Here is a 13,943-nt window from a genome sequence, read left to right as displayed (position 1 = left end):
TCTCCGAGAGTCTGACACCTCAGTGAAATCAGTCTACACCTATTTGGTGCCTTGGCTCGGAAAGGAAGCCAGGGATCTCAGCTGGCACTCTTGGTGTTTTGCCCCCTCGAGTTATTTCAGTAACAAAAGAGGCAGCTTGTGCCAGAACAGTAAAATGGCACCCGTCTATGAATAAACTGGCCCGTCTCCTGCACTTTAGGAAGACACGGCCAACAGAAGAGAAGAAAAAGAAGAGATTGGATCTATACCTGACACCCTTCACTACCCAAAAAAGTCTCAGAGCGGCTTACAAACTCCTTTCCCTTCCCCTCCCCACAACAGACACCCTGTGAGGTAGGTGGGGCTGAGAGAGCTCTGGCAGAAACTGCTCTTTTTCAAGGACAGCTCTGACAGAACTATGGCTTGCCCAAGGTCATCCAGCAGCTGTGAGTGGAGAAGTGGGGAATCAAACCAGGTTCTCCCAGATTAGAGTCCGCGCACTTAACCGCTACACCAAACCAGAGATGAGTTAACATACCTGTCTGTCCGAAATGCCTGGTTCACAAATGTCATACTGTACTCTGAGCTTCTAAGGTCATCCTCATCCATCTCCTTCAGTTGCTCTACAGGGAGATTGTCAACGTTTCTCTTACACAGTAAATGTCCAGGATATTCTCTGTTGGAAAAGAGACATCAGTCAGCCAGCTACCTCCCAATATTGTATGAACTAACATGCCGCCCCCCCCCCTCCTCGAACGAGGTATGGGATATACACGGCATGCCTTCTTTTCATTGCACCAGTCCAAAAACAAACCCAAAATTTCACCCCTCACTTACTACTACTGTCTTTTCATCTCCTTGATATACAACAAAGGTCCAGACGGGTCTCAGTACCACAATCTATACGTGACTTTAAGACTGTCTGTTCATCAAAAACGACAAATAAAGCCAGACTTCCAGGTGCTCAAGAGCTACATCTCTGACAGTCTGATGGGTGCCCCAAATTACCCTCATAAGAGATACTGTTAATAACCAGTACAAAGTTTCCAAAGGGAAGCAAAAGATTAGGAAGACTCTTTGAGATAGATCAATGATAATCTAACTCGGAAGGTACCAAAATATGGATGAACCGGCTGAATGAAGTGGCAGCAACGTCTTCTGGAAATGAACCCACTAATGAATATTGGGGTGATCGATCGGCTCCTTTTTCCAGGGTTTCACTATAAGGAGCCTGCCAGGAAATTTCTTTATAGCGCTTGTGATCCACTCTTAGTGACGCAGAGCCAAACGAGGAGGTTGCTTCAAAGAAAACTAGCAAGCAATAAAAACCGAAAATCTACACGCCTGCTAGCATCATTTAAAACACGTACTTGAAATAGAAATCGAGGTCAACAGCCGCAGCGTGGCCAGAGCAGTTGGTGATCACAGCAACACTGAGATCATGCGAGACCGTTAGCGACGTCAGGGGTAACAGGATGGCCGGGTTCTTCTCGTCTGGCCCCTCTGCTTGATAGAGGGCAACATCAACATAGGCCAGATACGTTCCATCTATTGCATCAAAGACATCTTTGCACAAATGTTAAAGAACATCACTGGTCCAACCCTGTAAGAAGCGCAACATGCAAAGGAAGACTCGATTTCCATGGAAATGCCTGGCCTTTGCAAGAGAGCTGGGTGCAGCGTTCCAGTTTATACTGTTTTTGCCACACTCTGTGATGGCAAATGACACTGTGCCACCATCAGAATAATCTGCTTCTGCTGGCAGAGCTGGTCTCTGCAGAGTTACAAATTCTTCCTCCCTGGTCAGGTTGGTTCACACTATTCCCTAGAAGGGGAGTAAAGACCTAGAGCCGATGGCACCTTTTCTATTTGCAGATGTGGAATGTTGACTTTATGCAATAGTTTTATCTGCTGTTTGCTGTTTTTGCTTCTCTTAATACTATTATTCCTGCAGCTTTTTCACATATTTTATTTATTAATTATTTTATTTATTTAACTTTTATACTGCCCTCCCTGCTGCAGCAGGCTTACTATAAAACCTTAACATAAGAACAGAAGAGAAGCCAGTGTTGGATCAGGCCAATGGCCCATCCAGTCCAACACTGTGTCACACAGTGGCCAGAAATACCAGGGGCCACCAGGAGGTCCAGCAGTGGGGCCAGGACACTAGAAGCCCTCCCACTATTGCCCCCCCTCCGGGCACCAAGAATATAGAGCATCACTTGCCCCAGACTGAGAGTTCCTATCTATACCTTGTGGCTAATAGCCACGGATGGACCTCTGCTCCATATGCTTATTCAATTCCCTCTTGAAGCTGTCCATGCTTGTAGCCGCCACCACCTCAATTCCATGTGTTATTATCACTCTTTGAGTGAAGTACTTCCTTTTATCTGTTCTAACCCAACTGCTCAGCAATTTCATTGAGTGCCCACCTTAGAACGCTAGAGGAAGACTGACAGAGGGAGAGCCGTGCCAAGACTACTGTAGCAAAATAAAGCAGAAGTCCAGTGGCGTCTTAAAGACTAACAATGGCCCCGGTCACAGGGCAAAGTTGCCGCGGGAGAGGCACGGATGGTGGGCGGATTATCCGGGCGCGATCACACCCCAACATCTGGGAAGTGGAGCGCACCGGTGGCTTACCGCCGACAATGCGTCTTAAAAAACTAGTACCTCCAAGGTACTAGTAAACGTTTGCCACGGGCTGCCTCCAGACACCCGTGGTGTGATCACGCCAGCGCGCGGCATTCCCCTCCAGTCCCTCGTTTACCCACCGGCACCGAGGGAAGGACCTGTGGTGTGCCGCCGGCACATCCGATCACGTAATCGCATCAAACTGCAATTAGCCATGCCTCCCCTCCGCAATATCTGGCCTGTGTGACCGGGGCCAATGTTTATTCCAAAGTGGCACTTTTAGAACCAACAAAGTTTAATTCAAGGTATGAGCTTTTGTGTGCATGCACACTTCCTCGGATACACTGAAATGGAAGTTAACAGTCCATACATGTTAACTTCCATTTCAATGTGTTTGAGGAAGTGTGCGTGCACACAAAAGCTGATACCTTGAATTAAACTTTGTTGGTCTCAATGGTGCCACTGGACTCAATTTTTTGTTCTACTGCTTCAGACCAACAGGGCTACCCCACCTTCAGGTGCTACAGATTAGGTAGGTGGATTATTACCCTCACACTGCGGAGGGGGGCGGGCCCTGAAGCTGACGGATTGCCTTGCCCAAGACCACCCAGCGAGGTTGTGCCAGAGAGGAGACTCAAACCACACAGTTTATCCTCTTAACCACCAGGTTACAGTTTCGCTGGGCAATTCTTCTTGGTAGATTTCAGTTAATTGTTTTAATTGATATTTTAACTGATTTATTATCAGCATTTACCAACTCAAGAGCTATCACGGTTGCACAATGGTTATACAGACGCTAAATTTACTTAGGTAAAGGTTTCCCTTGCTCAAAAGCCAGTCGAATCCAACTCTAGGGATGCGGTGCTCATCTTCGTTTCCAAGCCGAAGAGCCAGCGCTGTCCAGAGACATTTCTGTGGTCATGTGGCCAGCATGACTAGACGGCAAGGCACAGGGAACGCTGTTACCTTCCCACCAAAGCGGTCCCTATTTATCTACTTGCAATTTCTTGCTTTCGAACTGCTAGGTTGGCAGGAGCTGGAACTAGAGACGGGCGCTCACTCCATCATGCAGCAACTCAGGTCTCGAACTGCTGAACTACTGACCTTCCACAGCCTGCAGTTCAGCGTCTTAACCACTTGAGCCACCGCAGCAGCCCCAAGTAAATATACAACCCCAGCTGAATATAGCAGAACAGACCAAGGGCAGAAATTCTTGAAAGAGACTGGCGTTTCATCTTAACTATTTTAAATTCAAGACTTGGCAGGCTGCATAGCCTTCAACAAACCTCAGATCTATTCCCCCACCACCACCACTTAAAGGCACCCTTTCCTTATAAAGGATACATATCCACCCAGACTTGTCTAACAAGATGATAACGCCTCTGCAAAAGGAAACATCCACGATCCTTTCCAAAACTTGTGGTGACAGGTCAAGGAAAAAACAGTCTTCCAGGTCTTCGGCCTCCCGTCCTCCTCCCGGAAAACCAAGACGCACGACAATAAAGTTGTTGAGCATCAGGACAGCTCTGCTGTTTTCAAAGGAGAGCACTCTCAACGAGGAGACCGGCGCTAAACCTGAACGAGGAGGTGAAAAGGTCATTCTCAGACGCGGCAGCAAAAGGAACAGCCACAAAGCTGGGATGAACCTCCCGTGCGCTCTCTCTCACTCCCCCACCCTGAAGGGGGGAGAAGCCACTGTTGGTCTTTCCCGTCTTTGTTCAAGCAAGCAAGTGCAGGCACCTTTCAAACAGCCCACGTCATGCAATCCAAAAGCGAGTTACATCCTTCAAAGCCCCCAGGGACTGCAGTGGAACTTTCACAAGTGATAACAGGGAGTGGACCACAGCTCAATGGTGGAGCCTCTGCTTGGCACGCAGAAGGTCCCAGGTTCAATCCCGGCATCTCCAGTTCAAAAGGACCAGTCGGGAGGTGACGGGAAAGACCTCTGCCTGAGACCCTGGAGAGCTGTAGAGAGGGAACTTGGCTCAGTGAAAGAGCCTCTGCTTGGCATGCAGAAGGTCCCAGGTTCAATCCCTGGCAGCATCTCCAGTTAAAAAGGGCCAGGCAGGAGGTGATGGGAAAGACCTCTACCTGAGACCCTGGAGAGCTGTAGAGAGGGGCCGTGGCTCAGTGACAGAGCACCTGCTTGGCACGCAGAAGGTCCCGGGTTCAATCCCCGGCATCTCCAGTTCAAAAGGACCAGTCGGGAGGTGACGGGAAAGACCTCTGCCTGAGACCCTGGAGAGCTGTAAAGAGGGAACTTGGCTCAGTGGAAGAGTATCTGTTTGGCATGCAGAAGGTCCCAGGTTCAATCCCTGGCTACTCCAGTTAAAAAGGGCCAGTCAGGAGGTGATCAAAGACCTCGGCCTGAGACCCAGGAGAGCCGCTGCCAGTCTGAGTAGGCAGCCCTGACACTGGGGTCTGATTCAGTATAAGGCAGTTTCACACGTCCAATACCTGCCTAATCAAGTTCCATCTTCTCCTCACGGGCTTCAGTTCAGTAAGAGGGTATCTAGCTCTAAGAACGATCCCAATTCATGAGATGGATTTACTCTGCTAGGCCCCCCCCATAAACTAGAACACTGTTTTTTCGAACGAATGTTACATTTATAGACACTCACTGATGTTTTTTTGTTCAACCAGCTTCATTAGCCTGTCTTCACTGCAGCTGTGCACGAGCGTCACTTCACAGTTCCGAACCTTGGGAAAAACTTCATATACAGACAGTTCCCTGGTCTGGCTTACAGTCAGTAGTTTCAGTTTGTCCACTGTTGGATCATTGTCTTCAGAATTCTCCCACACAAAGCTGGGAAACGATATTTTTAATACACAACTTTTATCTCTCATTCTTGTCTTCTGAACGTCTAAGCATACTGTGGTTTATAAAGATATTGCCCATGATACCATCAAGCGTCATTTCTGATTTACTGAATACATTCATTCTCTGCTTTTCCAGTGAGTGAGGCTTACAAAACAGAAGCACTGGCTAACCACTCCGATGGAATGGCACACAATTCTAGAAAAGATCCCAAGACTAGAGAACCAGGCACAGGAATTTCAAGACAAGGACACCAAACAACACTAATTCATTCTGCCTGATAATTTTAACAGGCAAACAAAACTCCAGTAACTGCTTCCCATTACTCTAATTTTTTGCAAAGTGTGTGTCAGGTTAGAAGGGACCAAAGGGCAACACACTGAAAAGTGACAGGTTGTCTATTACTCATGCATCACACTTTCAGAAAGCAAGCCAAACAAAGCAGGCCAAGGGACCACCGGCAGGTGTGTGGTTCATGCGCGTTCCCCACGGCTGCTCTCAGCAAGGTCTTTACTGCGGTGGCCCCTGTTCTCTGGAACTCCTTCCATTGGAAGCTGCAGAGAGGAGCCAGAACTGGCCTCCCAGGGAACCTGCAGGCTGAGCAGCTTTGCCTCGGCAGCCGACTGGGTTCTTCTGCTGCTCCCCCTGATCTGGGAGATGGATCCTAGGGCTTGGGCTTCACGCCAAGCCGTCTTGCAGCTGAAAAGCAGCCTAAAAAGGCGGGCAAAGCACGAATGGATGGGTGGGTGGCAATTGTCCCTCTAAGCTGTGGGGTCCTGTGAGCAAAAACTCTACTTTATAAGCTACTGGCAATAAAGTTGTGAGCAAGTTGGCTACTGCATAACTGAGTCTGCTCCGGAGCCCTCCTTCCAGAGCTAAGACAGAAATCTGTGAGCCGGAGGCTAAAACCCTGTGAGCTGGCTCACACTAACGCAGCTGAGAGGGGGACACTGGTGTGTGGGCCGCCAGTTGGCTCTGGCACACCAGACTGGGTGGCCAGAACGGGCATCGTCTTGTGGCAAGAGGGACGTTTTCACAGCCCCCCCCCCAGACACTGTGGGTCGCCAACCCTGGGTTGGGAAATTCCTGGAGATTTGGGGGTGGGGGATTTGGGGAGACAACGCCACAGAGCCCCCTCCCAAAGCCGCCAGTCCCTCCCGGGGAACCTGATCTCTGCACCCTGGAGTCTCCGTTGCAATTCCGGGAGCTCTTTGGGCCCCGCCGCCGGGAGGTTGGCAACCCTCCCGGCCGCCCAAAGGCTTCCTTATTTGCCTATATCAGGGTATGCAAATAGCTCTGGGGGGGGGGGCCCTGCTCCTCCGTCCCACTTACTCTTGGCAGACGCCGGGCAGGGCGACGAGGGCGGGCCGGCGGCTCCCGCCGCCTCCCTCCCACCCAGGCCCGGTCCAGCGCAGCTCCTGGGCGGCGGGGGAGGCGACCGCCAGGGCCTCCTGGCGACGGCTGAGCTTGGCCCGGGCGAGGGGCCCCGGCGGCGCCTGGAGAGGCAGCAGGAGGACGGGCAGCGCCCCGGCCATGACGCTCCCCGCAGCCAGCTAGCCCTGCGGCCGAGCTGAAGCCCGTCTCCGGACTACAGCCCCCAGAGGGCCTCGCGGCAGAGGGGAGCGGTGCACGCCGGGAGATGTAGTCCCCGCCTCACAGGCCCCGGCGAAGAGGCGTCCTCAAGAGGCGGGGATTAAAACCCCGCCTCTTGTTTATTCGTTTTGAAATTAAGAGGCATGATCCGTTCCGTTCCATTCCACGGCTCGGTTGTGGTTGTTATGTCACAACCGGCATCGTCTCGTTCGTTAACAACCTGAACAGAAACGACAGTTGTTAAAAAATAAAGAACTCCCCCCGGGGGGCCGATCCGCCGCCTCAGAGGCGAGCGCCGTGACGACGCCCTCCTTCCGGTTCCCGCCCCCGCCGCGGCCGGAAGTGGCGTCCTGAGGGGGCTCCGGGGCTGGGCTGGGGGGGGGATGCTGTCGCTGGTGCCGGGCCTGGGCCTGCTGTGGCGGGCGTGGTGGCGGGGGCCGGTCCCCCCCGGCGGGGGCCATGAGCCAGCGGCGGCCGGGCGGGAGAGCCGGGCCCGAGGCGGCATGGAGCAGGAGCGGGCCCTCGAGGTCTACGGTCAGCGTCCGTCCTTCAAGCAGAGACATCAGACCGTGACCCTTGCAACCCAGTGGGGGGTTTTAAAAGGCCTCGTCGTCGGGTTCTAAAAGGTCTTGCCACTTTGGCGTGGTGGTGGGGAATCGGCGGACTCTAATCTGGGAGAACCGGGTCCGATTCCCCACTCTTCCCCCTCCACAGGCAGCCAGCTGGGTGACCTTGGGTCAGTCACAAGCTCTCTCGGAGCTGTTCTGTCAGGAGCAGTCCTCGAAGGAGCTCTCTCAGCCCCGCCCACCACACAGGGTGTCTGTCTGTTGTGGGGAGCGGGAGGGAAAGGAGATTGGGAACCTCCCTGAGACTCCTTCGGGCAGGGAAGGGCGGGAGTCTAAAGCCAGACAAGTCCTCCTCCTGCCTCTTCTTCTTAATGATTAGAGGCCAAGATAGTCTTGACAGGTGTTTTATACAGGTGTTAGGAGAGGTTGAATTTATTATTGTGTTTTATATGTGTTCGTGGAGGTTGCATTTATTATTATTGTGTTTTATATGTGTTAGTGGAGGTTGAATTTATTATTATTGTTGTTGTTGCGTTTTATACATGTTAGTAGAGGTTGAAATTATTATTATTTTATGTTAATATGTAAACTTCCTGAGAGTGTTTTGATATCGTGAAGGCCTGTGGCCACATACGATAAAACGATTCTAATCTAATTTGTTGCCATTAAAGTAAGGCCGGTTTAGTGATAGAATCCTAAGCCAATTTGGTTGAAGTACTTAATACGGACCTCGGGATATGCTCTAATACCCATTTCGTGTGGCCTCGAAATGTCCCTGAAACTGGTCACGTTTCAACATTTTCTTGCAGCACCTGAACCCCCCAGCTGGATGGGCTCGCCGGAACCTATTCTGGGCTTGCCCTTCGGACCTTGCCGGTTGTTGCCCTATTGTTGCTAATTGCAAAGGGCCCCCCATCCAATGCTCCTTCTAAGCTGTGGAGTCTTGTGAGCAGAAATTCTACTTTGTGAGTCGCTGGCATTAAAGTTGTGAACAAGCGATTTGGCTGCTGCATAAATTAGTTTGCTCTGGAGCCCTCCTTCCCGAGCTAAGACAAAAACGTGTGAGCCGGAGGCTAAAAAACTGTGAGCTAGCTCGCACTAACTCAGCTTAGAGGGAACACTGGCCCCCATAACAGTTCAAGCTTCAGGGTCCCAAGAGTGCAGGTCCACCATTGCAGCCCAGGGAGGGCATGGGCTGTGCCTCCATCTGGTGCACGTGTGGCTTTGGCTTTGCCTGAGGCGAGAGCTGGCTGGGGCCTTTTGCAGGAGAGGAGAAGAGCAGGAGTCCAGCAGCACCGTAGAAGACCAGCAGGATTTGGGGCAGGGGAGGAGCTTGCGTCAGTCACTGCGGTCAGTTCTTCACTTACAACTAGAATGGGAGTCGGTCTGCCCTGTATGTCGGAGAGTGCAATGATTTTCAGCTGCCAAATGACAATAGCAGGTGAATGACAATTGCAGGCTTGGTCAGATGTAGGTGAGATGTGCGAGAGGGGTAGTCAGGCGTGGAGAAATCAGCATTGGAAATGAGACAGGAAACTGACATCTTGATTCAGACCAGGGGGATGCGTTGTCTTGAGCTTCCTTGTCAGCTGCAATTCAGCAGTCTGAAATCAGTTGCAGTTCAGCATCTGACATGACTCCACACTCCAGTATACAGGACAGATGGACTCACATTCTAGCTGCATTTGAAGAAATGAGCTAGTGACTCACGCAGGCTCCTCCCCTGCCCCAAATTTTGTTAGTCTTTAAGGTGCTGCTGGACTCTTGTTCTTTTCTACTGCTACAGAGTAACACAGCTATCCATCTGGATCTATCTCTATGGAAGGCATTGCAATTAGCCATACACAGTGGAAATCCATCAGCCTTGTGATATAAGGACAGATGGACTCACATTCTAGCTGCATCTGAAGAAGTGAGCAGTGAGACCCACAAAAGCTCCTCCCCTGCACCAGATTGTGTTAGCCTTTAAGGTGCTGCTGGACTCTTGCTCTGTTCTGCTGGCACAGACAAACGTGGCTGCCCGTCTTGATGCCTTTTGGTTCTTGCGCAGACATAATCCGGACTATCCGGGACCCTGAGAAGCCCAACACTCTGGAAGAGCTGGACGTGGTGACGGAGAGCTGTGTGGAAGTGCAGGAGATCCGTGAAGATGAGTTCTTGGTGATCATCAGGTTCACGCCGACCGTCCCTCATTGCTCATTGGCTACGCTCATAGGTAGGGCCTGTCCTTGCTGCTGAGCCTGTGGGGGAAAGGAGTAACACTGCAGCTTGGGGGGGGGGCAGTGTTTTTGCTTGTTTTCTTTGGAAGGGTGTATTGCAAGCAACACAGCTGAGTCTTGGGTCCCTATGCTGGCTCTGACTTGATGGCCCTTTCCACCGCCAAACTGTTCTCTAGTACGCCGACTAATTAGATTCCATATGAAAATACAAAGGCGTGTATTTTAAAAATGAAATAGGGCTGCACTGTACTGCGCTCTTAAAGCAAGCTGTTTCTTGCCGGCAGATGTGGCCCTAAACTCGCTGTGCCACTTTTTTGTTTGCAGGAGAGTCTGTAGGGACTGGTACGACACGTGGTTGCAAGAATTGGTGGCCTGTTGGTGTTTGGACCAGCTAAGAAATTCAGCCTGTTTTTGCTCCCACAGTGGCCACTACGTTACATGCTGGTGGTGGGCGGGGTTCTCCTGAGGTGCCCTGGTGAAGAGGCGTCAAGAGGCTAGGATTAAATCCCTTAGTGCCCATTCTCCTGAGGCTGAGGCTCTGGCACAACAGGAGGGTTGCTGCCTCCCCTCCTCCATTGGCTGGAGCCGTGGAAGTCTTGAAAGAAAGCCCAGTGAAGGGCAAAGTTCAGAGTGTTGCAAGAAACTCTTTGCTGTGTGGCCTAGAAAGTCAGCCCCTGTGCACAGGGGGAGAGTTCAAGCCGTGGGGCCTGATGCTTCTGTTGGTCTGAAGCAGCAGAACAAAGTCTGAGCCCATAGGCACCTTTAAGGCCAAGCAAGTTTTATTCTGGGGATAAGCTTTTCGGTGCACACACTTTGTTGGTCTTAAAGGTACCACTGGACTCAAACTTTTTTTAAAATAAAAGTTTCCTTGTGTTAACGATTTCATCCCTAACCTCAAAATCCATTTGCAGGGAGAATAAGCAGGTGCACGGAGGGTCAACATTCCCCCCCTTCCCCCCCCTTCTCAGTAAGTGTCCTGTTTTCCCCCCACATTCCCACAGCCGCGCAGCAAACAGAATTGGGAGCATGCAACTGCCAAAAATGTTCAGTTTCTCCCAAGACTCTTTAAAAATATTTTCAAGATGATGAAATCGTTAACACAAGTACACTCCCCGCCCCGAGTTCAGTGGCACCTTTTAGTGCATGCAGACAAAAGATTATCCCCAGAATAAAACTTGGTTGGTCTTAAAGGTGCCACTGGACTCAGAGTTTGTTCTGTTGAGAACAGTCTTTGAAAATAGTTGCTCTTCATTTTATTTTAAGCCTTTTTCACAATTCAGGAGAGAAAGGAAATTTTTAATTTTTCCCCATGGAAAAATGGGACATTTGGGAAGGTTCTAAAATATTTATTTATTTGATTGAATGGAATGGGGGGGGAGCAAGGTGCGTGTGACATCTTTTTCCTGCCTCTTAGGTGCAGTGCATGAGTGCTATCGGATATATTTGTGGGTTTTGCATGTAGAAAACAGAAGCATTTTTATATAATATACCAAATACCAGAACTTTATATTCTACATAAATTGTAAATAGCACACTGTACGCTGTTAAAGAAGTAAAAGGGGTTTAGGTTTGGCAAAGCGTTGCATCTCTATTTCATATTTCCCGATATTTTTTTAAACCCCGCTTCCCCTCCCCCCCGCCTTCAGAATGGCTGTAAACTTTACATTTCTCTGGCTGAATCACTTTGCTCTTTGACCATCATTAAATGGTGCTTTGCAGTACTGCACAGAAAGAAAATTAATGTCATTTCAATTACAGGGCTGTGCTTGAGGATCAAGCTTCAGAGATGTTTGCCTTTTAAGCACAAGGTATGTGATGTGACACGAGGTACATCGGCATTTGTATCAAAAAATAATTTGAGAGGTGGGTTGCCAGGTTATGTCGGGTGCTTTCAGATTTCACCCTTTTCCTGCTGTGTGACTTCTGAGGATGCTGTTGTGGAAGAGTGCGTAGCAAAAAGCCCATTTTGAGTTCAAATAAGAATCTGAATGGGTTGGGATCCTAACTTCTGCCTGTGAAAGGTGTATGGCTCTTTGCCGCATCTCATAAGAACATAAGAGAACATAAGAGACGCCAATGTTGGATCAGGCCAAAGGCCCATCCCGTCCAACACTCTGTGTCACACAGGGGCCAGAAATACCAGGGGCCATCAGGAGGTCCAGCAGTGGGGCCAGGACACTAGAAGCCTGCAGTCTCCTGCAGTCCTGTCTGACCCTGGGGTCGTGGAGCTCATGTGGTGGAGGGGGTCGTGGAGCTCATGGGGTGGAGGGGGTCGTGGAGCTCATGTGCTGTCTCTTCTGTCGGTCGAGCTGTCCTAATGGTGGAGGGAGGAGAGGGTGGTTTTTGTCCATGCAGATTCTGGGAATGCACTTTGCCTCGTTTGGAAGGCATCGCTTGGGGTAGGGGAATGGAGCAAAGACCAGTGCTTCTGCTGGTCGCAATTGGGACCCTGTCCTGAGCGTCTAGTGCGGTGATGAAGAAATACACATCTGTGGGTGTGCCAGTATCTAACTTCCCCAAGATATTTGAGGCTTCTTCTAAAGACTTAAGTGGCATGGTGAAATTTAGGGTATTCCCGCACTCAGTTCCTCATGCAGAATGTGATCCTGAGAGAGAATGAAACGAAACAAAGCCGAAGGAGGTGAAGGCAATGAAACGATGGTATTTTTCTTCGTTAGGCCGGTCCACTGAAAGTGCCAGAGTGCAGGATGCAGCTGGCTCTCAGTTTTGGTGTAACCCACCCCAAACGGTCTCTGGTCCTGGTGTGGTGACGGTTAGCTAGAGACCCTTCCCATAGTTGGATACATGTGAGGTTTAAGTGTGGCAAGCCAGCTATGCGAGTAGCAGTGTGTATTCTGTACAGATACTTGGAGTCCTGTGTTAAATGAATAAAACATCTCTAAGCCTACTCTCTCTCTCTCTCTCCTGTAGCTGGAAATCTACATATCAGAGGGAATGCATTCCACTGAGGAGGACAGTAAGTGCGTCTTCAGTTTATGTTTCCAAACCAACCGGACCCTTGATGTTTATGTGGCGAAGGCTGCAAAGTGACTTTGCTAGTCTGGACAATGCTGGGGGCAGACATAGCTGTACTTTTATGAGCTCTTACGCACATGTCCTCGGCCCTTTGTGAGAAATAGGTGGTGTGATGGAATCAGTCATCCTCCCAAATAGATACACAACAGTTGCAACACAAAAAAATTTAGTGTGCTAGGCAGGAATCTAAGAAGCCATTTTGTTGGGGGGGGGGCGTGTCTAATTTTGGCCTTTAAAGAAAACATGTTTAAAAACAATTCAGCTGCTCTGGGATCACCAAACGGCGGGGAGGGGGAATATTTGGATTTTTTTTTATCTTAATGTAGCTTGAAAGAGAACACAACAAGAAAAAGGGAAGTTACATTCACAGTAGCTTATGAAACTTTCATGACTCGTTTCGGTTCATTACATTCTTACTAATCAGAGATGCAGCAAAAATGCTTTTTGCCTAAACCAGTATCTGTTTGCTGAAAAGCAGTTCAGGGCTTTGTAGATGAACTTCATCACCTCCCCGTGCCCCTTTAATTCAAGCCAGGAGGCTAGAACTTGGGCCAGGACTTGTTTTTACTTCCAGGGCTCAGTCCAAGAAATATAAAGTTACTGATAGTCTCTGAGCACTAGCAAAGTGCCTTCTTTTAAAGTCATGGAGTGACTTTAACCAGTCTTTCATAAAGGTATATAAATTTAATATAAAAGTAGGGCTTTTTTTAAAAAAAGGCAGCTGTACCTTCCTGTGGCTTTGTGAGTATCTGGTGAGAGTATTCCTCAGCCTTAGAAAGAGGGATCATGCTTCTAGGAGGCAGAGAAGTAGTGGAGCCTTCACCTTAACTTTCCGCAATTTTATGTGGTACAGGAAAGGACACAAGCAGCAGTAGAGATCTGTGCAGAAGGCTTTGCCGGTGCCAGAAGCACTGGCTCATCCCAGCAATTGACGGCAATTAATCTGTACTGAACCAACCTCGTTCAGGAGGTTTTTAAAAACATTTTTTTCCAGCCTTGGGAAATAACTGCAGATCAAGACAGAGGCTTTAGTCTGAGTGGCACACTGCTAATCTTCTGTTCAGGAGGCAAGCTGCAGGGCCCTGCTTCTGGTGTCGAGTA

At 49.7% G+C, this 13,943-nt stretch overlaps 2 protein-coding genes across 2 annotated transcripts in view; one reads left to right on the top strand and one right to left on the bottom strand.

Moving 5' to 3' along the window:
* SPG11 (spastic paraplegia 11 (autosomal recessive)) overlaps positions 1 to 6,963 on the bottom strand; it is a 60,945-nt gene extending 53,982 nt beyond the window's left edge. The window contains exons 1-5 of the mRNA XM_015418496.1: positions 6,761 to 6,963; positions 5,232 to 5,416; positions 3,955 to 4,185; positions 1,350 to 1,545; positions 518 to 655 (exon numbers count right to left, since the gene is read on the bottom strand). Coding sequence (XP_015273982.1) covers positions 518 to 655; positions 1,350 to 1,545; positions 3,955 to 4,185; positions 5,232 to 5,416; positions 6,761 to 6,963 — 953 coding nt within the window. The remainder of the gene's footprint in view (positions 1 to 517; positions 656 to 1,349; positions 1,546 to 3,954; positions 4,186 to 5,231; positions 5,417 to 6,760) is intronic.
* A 456-nt stretch (positions 6,964 to 7,419) lies between these two features.
* The window catches only part of FAM96A (family with sequence similarity 96 member A), a 7,374-nt gene continuing 850 nt past the window's right edge, over positions 7,420 to 13,943 (top strand). The window contains exons 1-4 of the mRNA XM_015418507.1: positions 7,420 to 7,555; positions 9,638 to 9,802; positions 11,565 to 11,614; positions 12,738 to 12,783. Of these exons, the coding sequence (XP_015273993.1) occupies positions 7,525 to 7,555; positions 9,638 to 9,802; positions 11,565 to 11,614; positions 12,738 to 12,783 (292 nt within the window). The 5' untranslated portion in view covers positions 7,420 to 7,524. The remainder of the gene's footprint in view (positions 7,556 to 9,637; positions 9,803 to 11,564; positions 11,615 to 12,737; positions 12,784 to 13,943) is intronic.

Source organism: Gekko japonicus, unplaced genomic scaffold (assembly GCF_001447785.1).
Source record: "Gekko japonicus isolate JY-2015 unplaced genomic scaffold, Gekko_japonicus_V1.1 scaffold275, whole genome shotgun sequence".
NCBI lineage: Eukaryota > Metazoa > Chordata > Lepidosauria > Squamata > Gekkonidae > Gekko > Gekko japonicus.
This window is presented reverse-complemented; position numbering and strand designations above follow the sequence as displayed.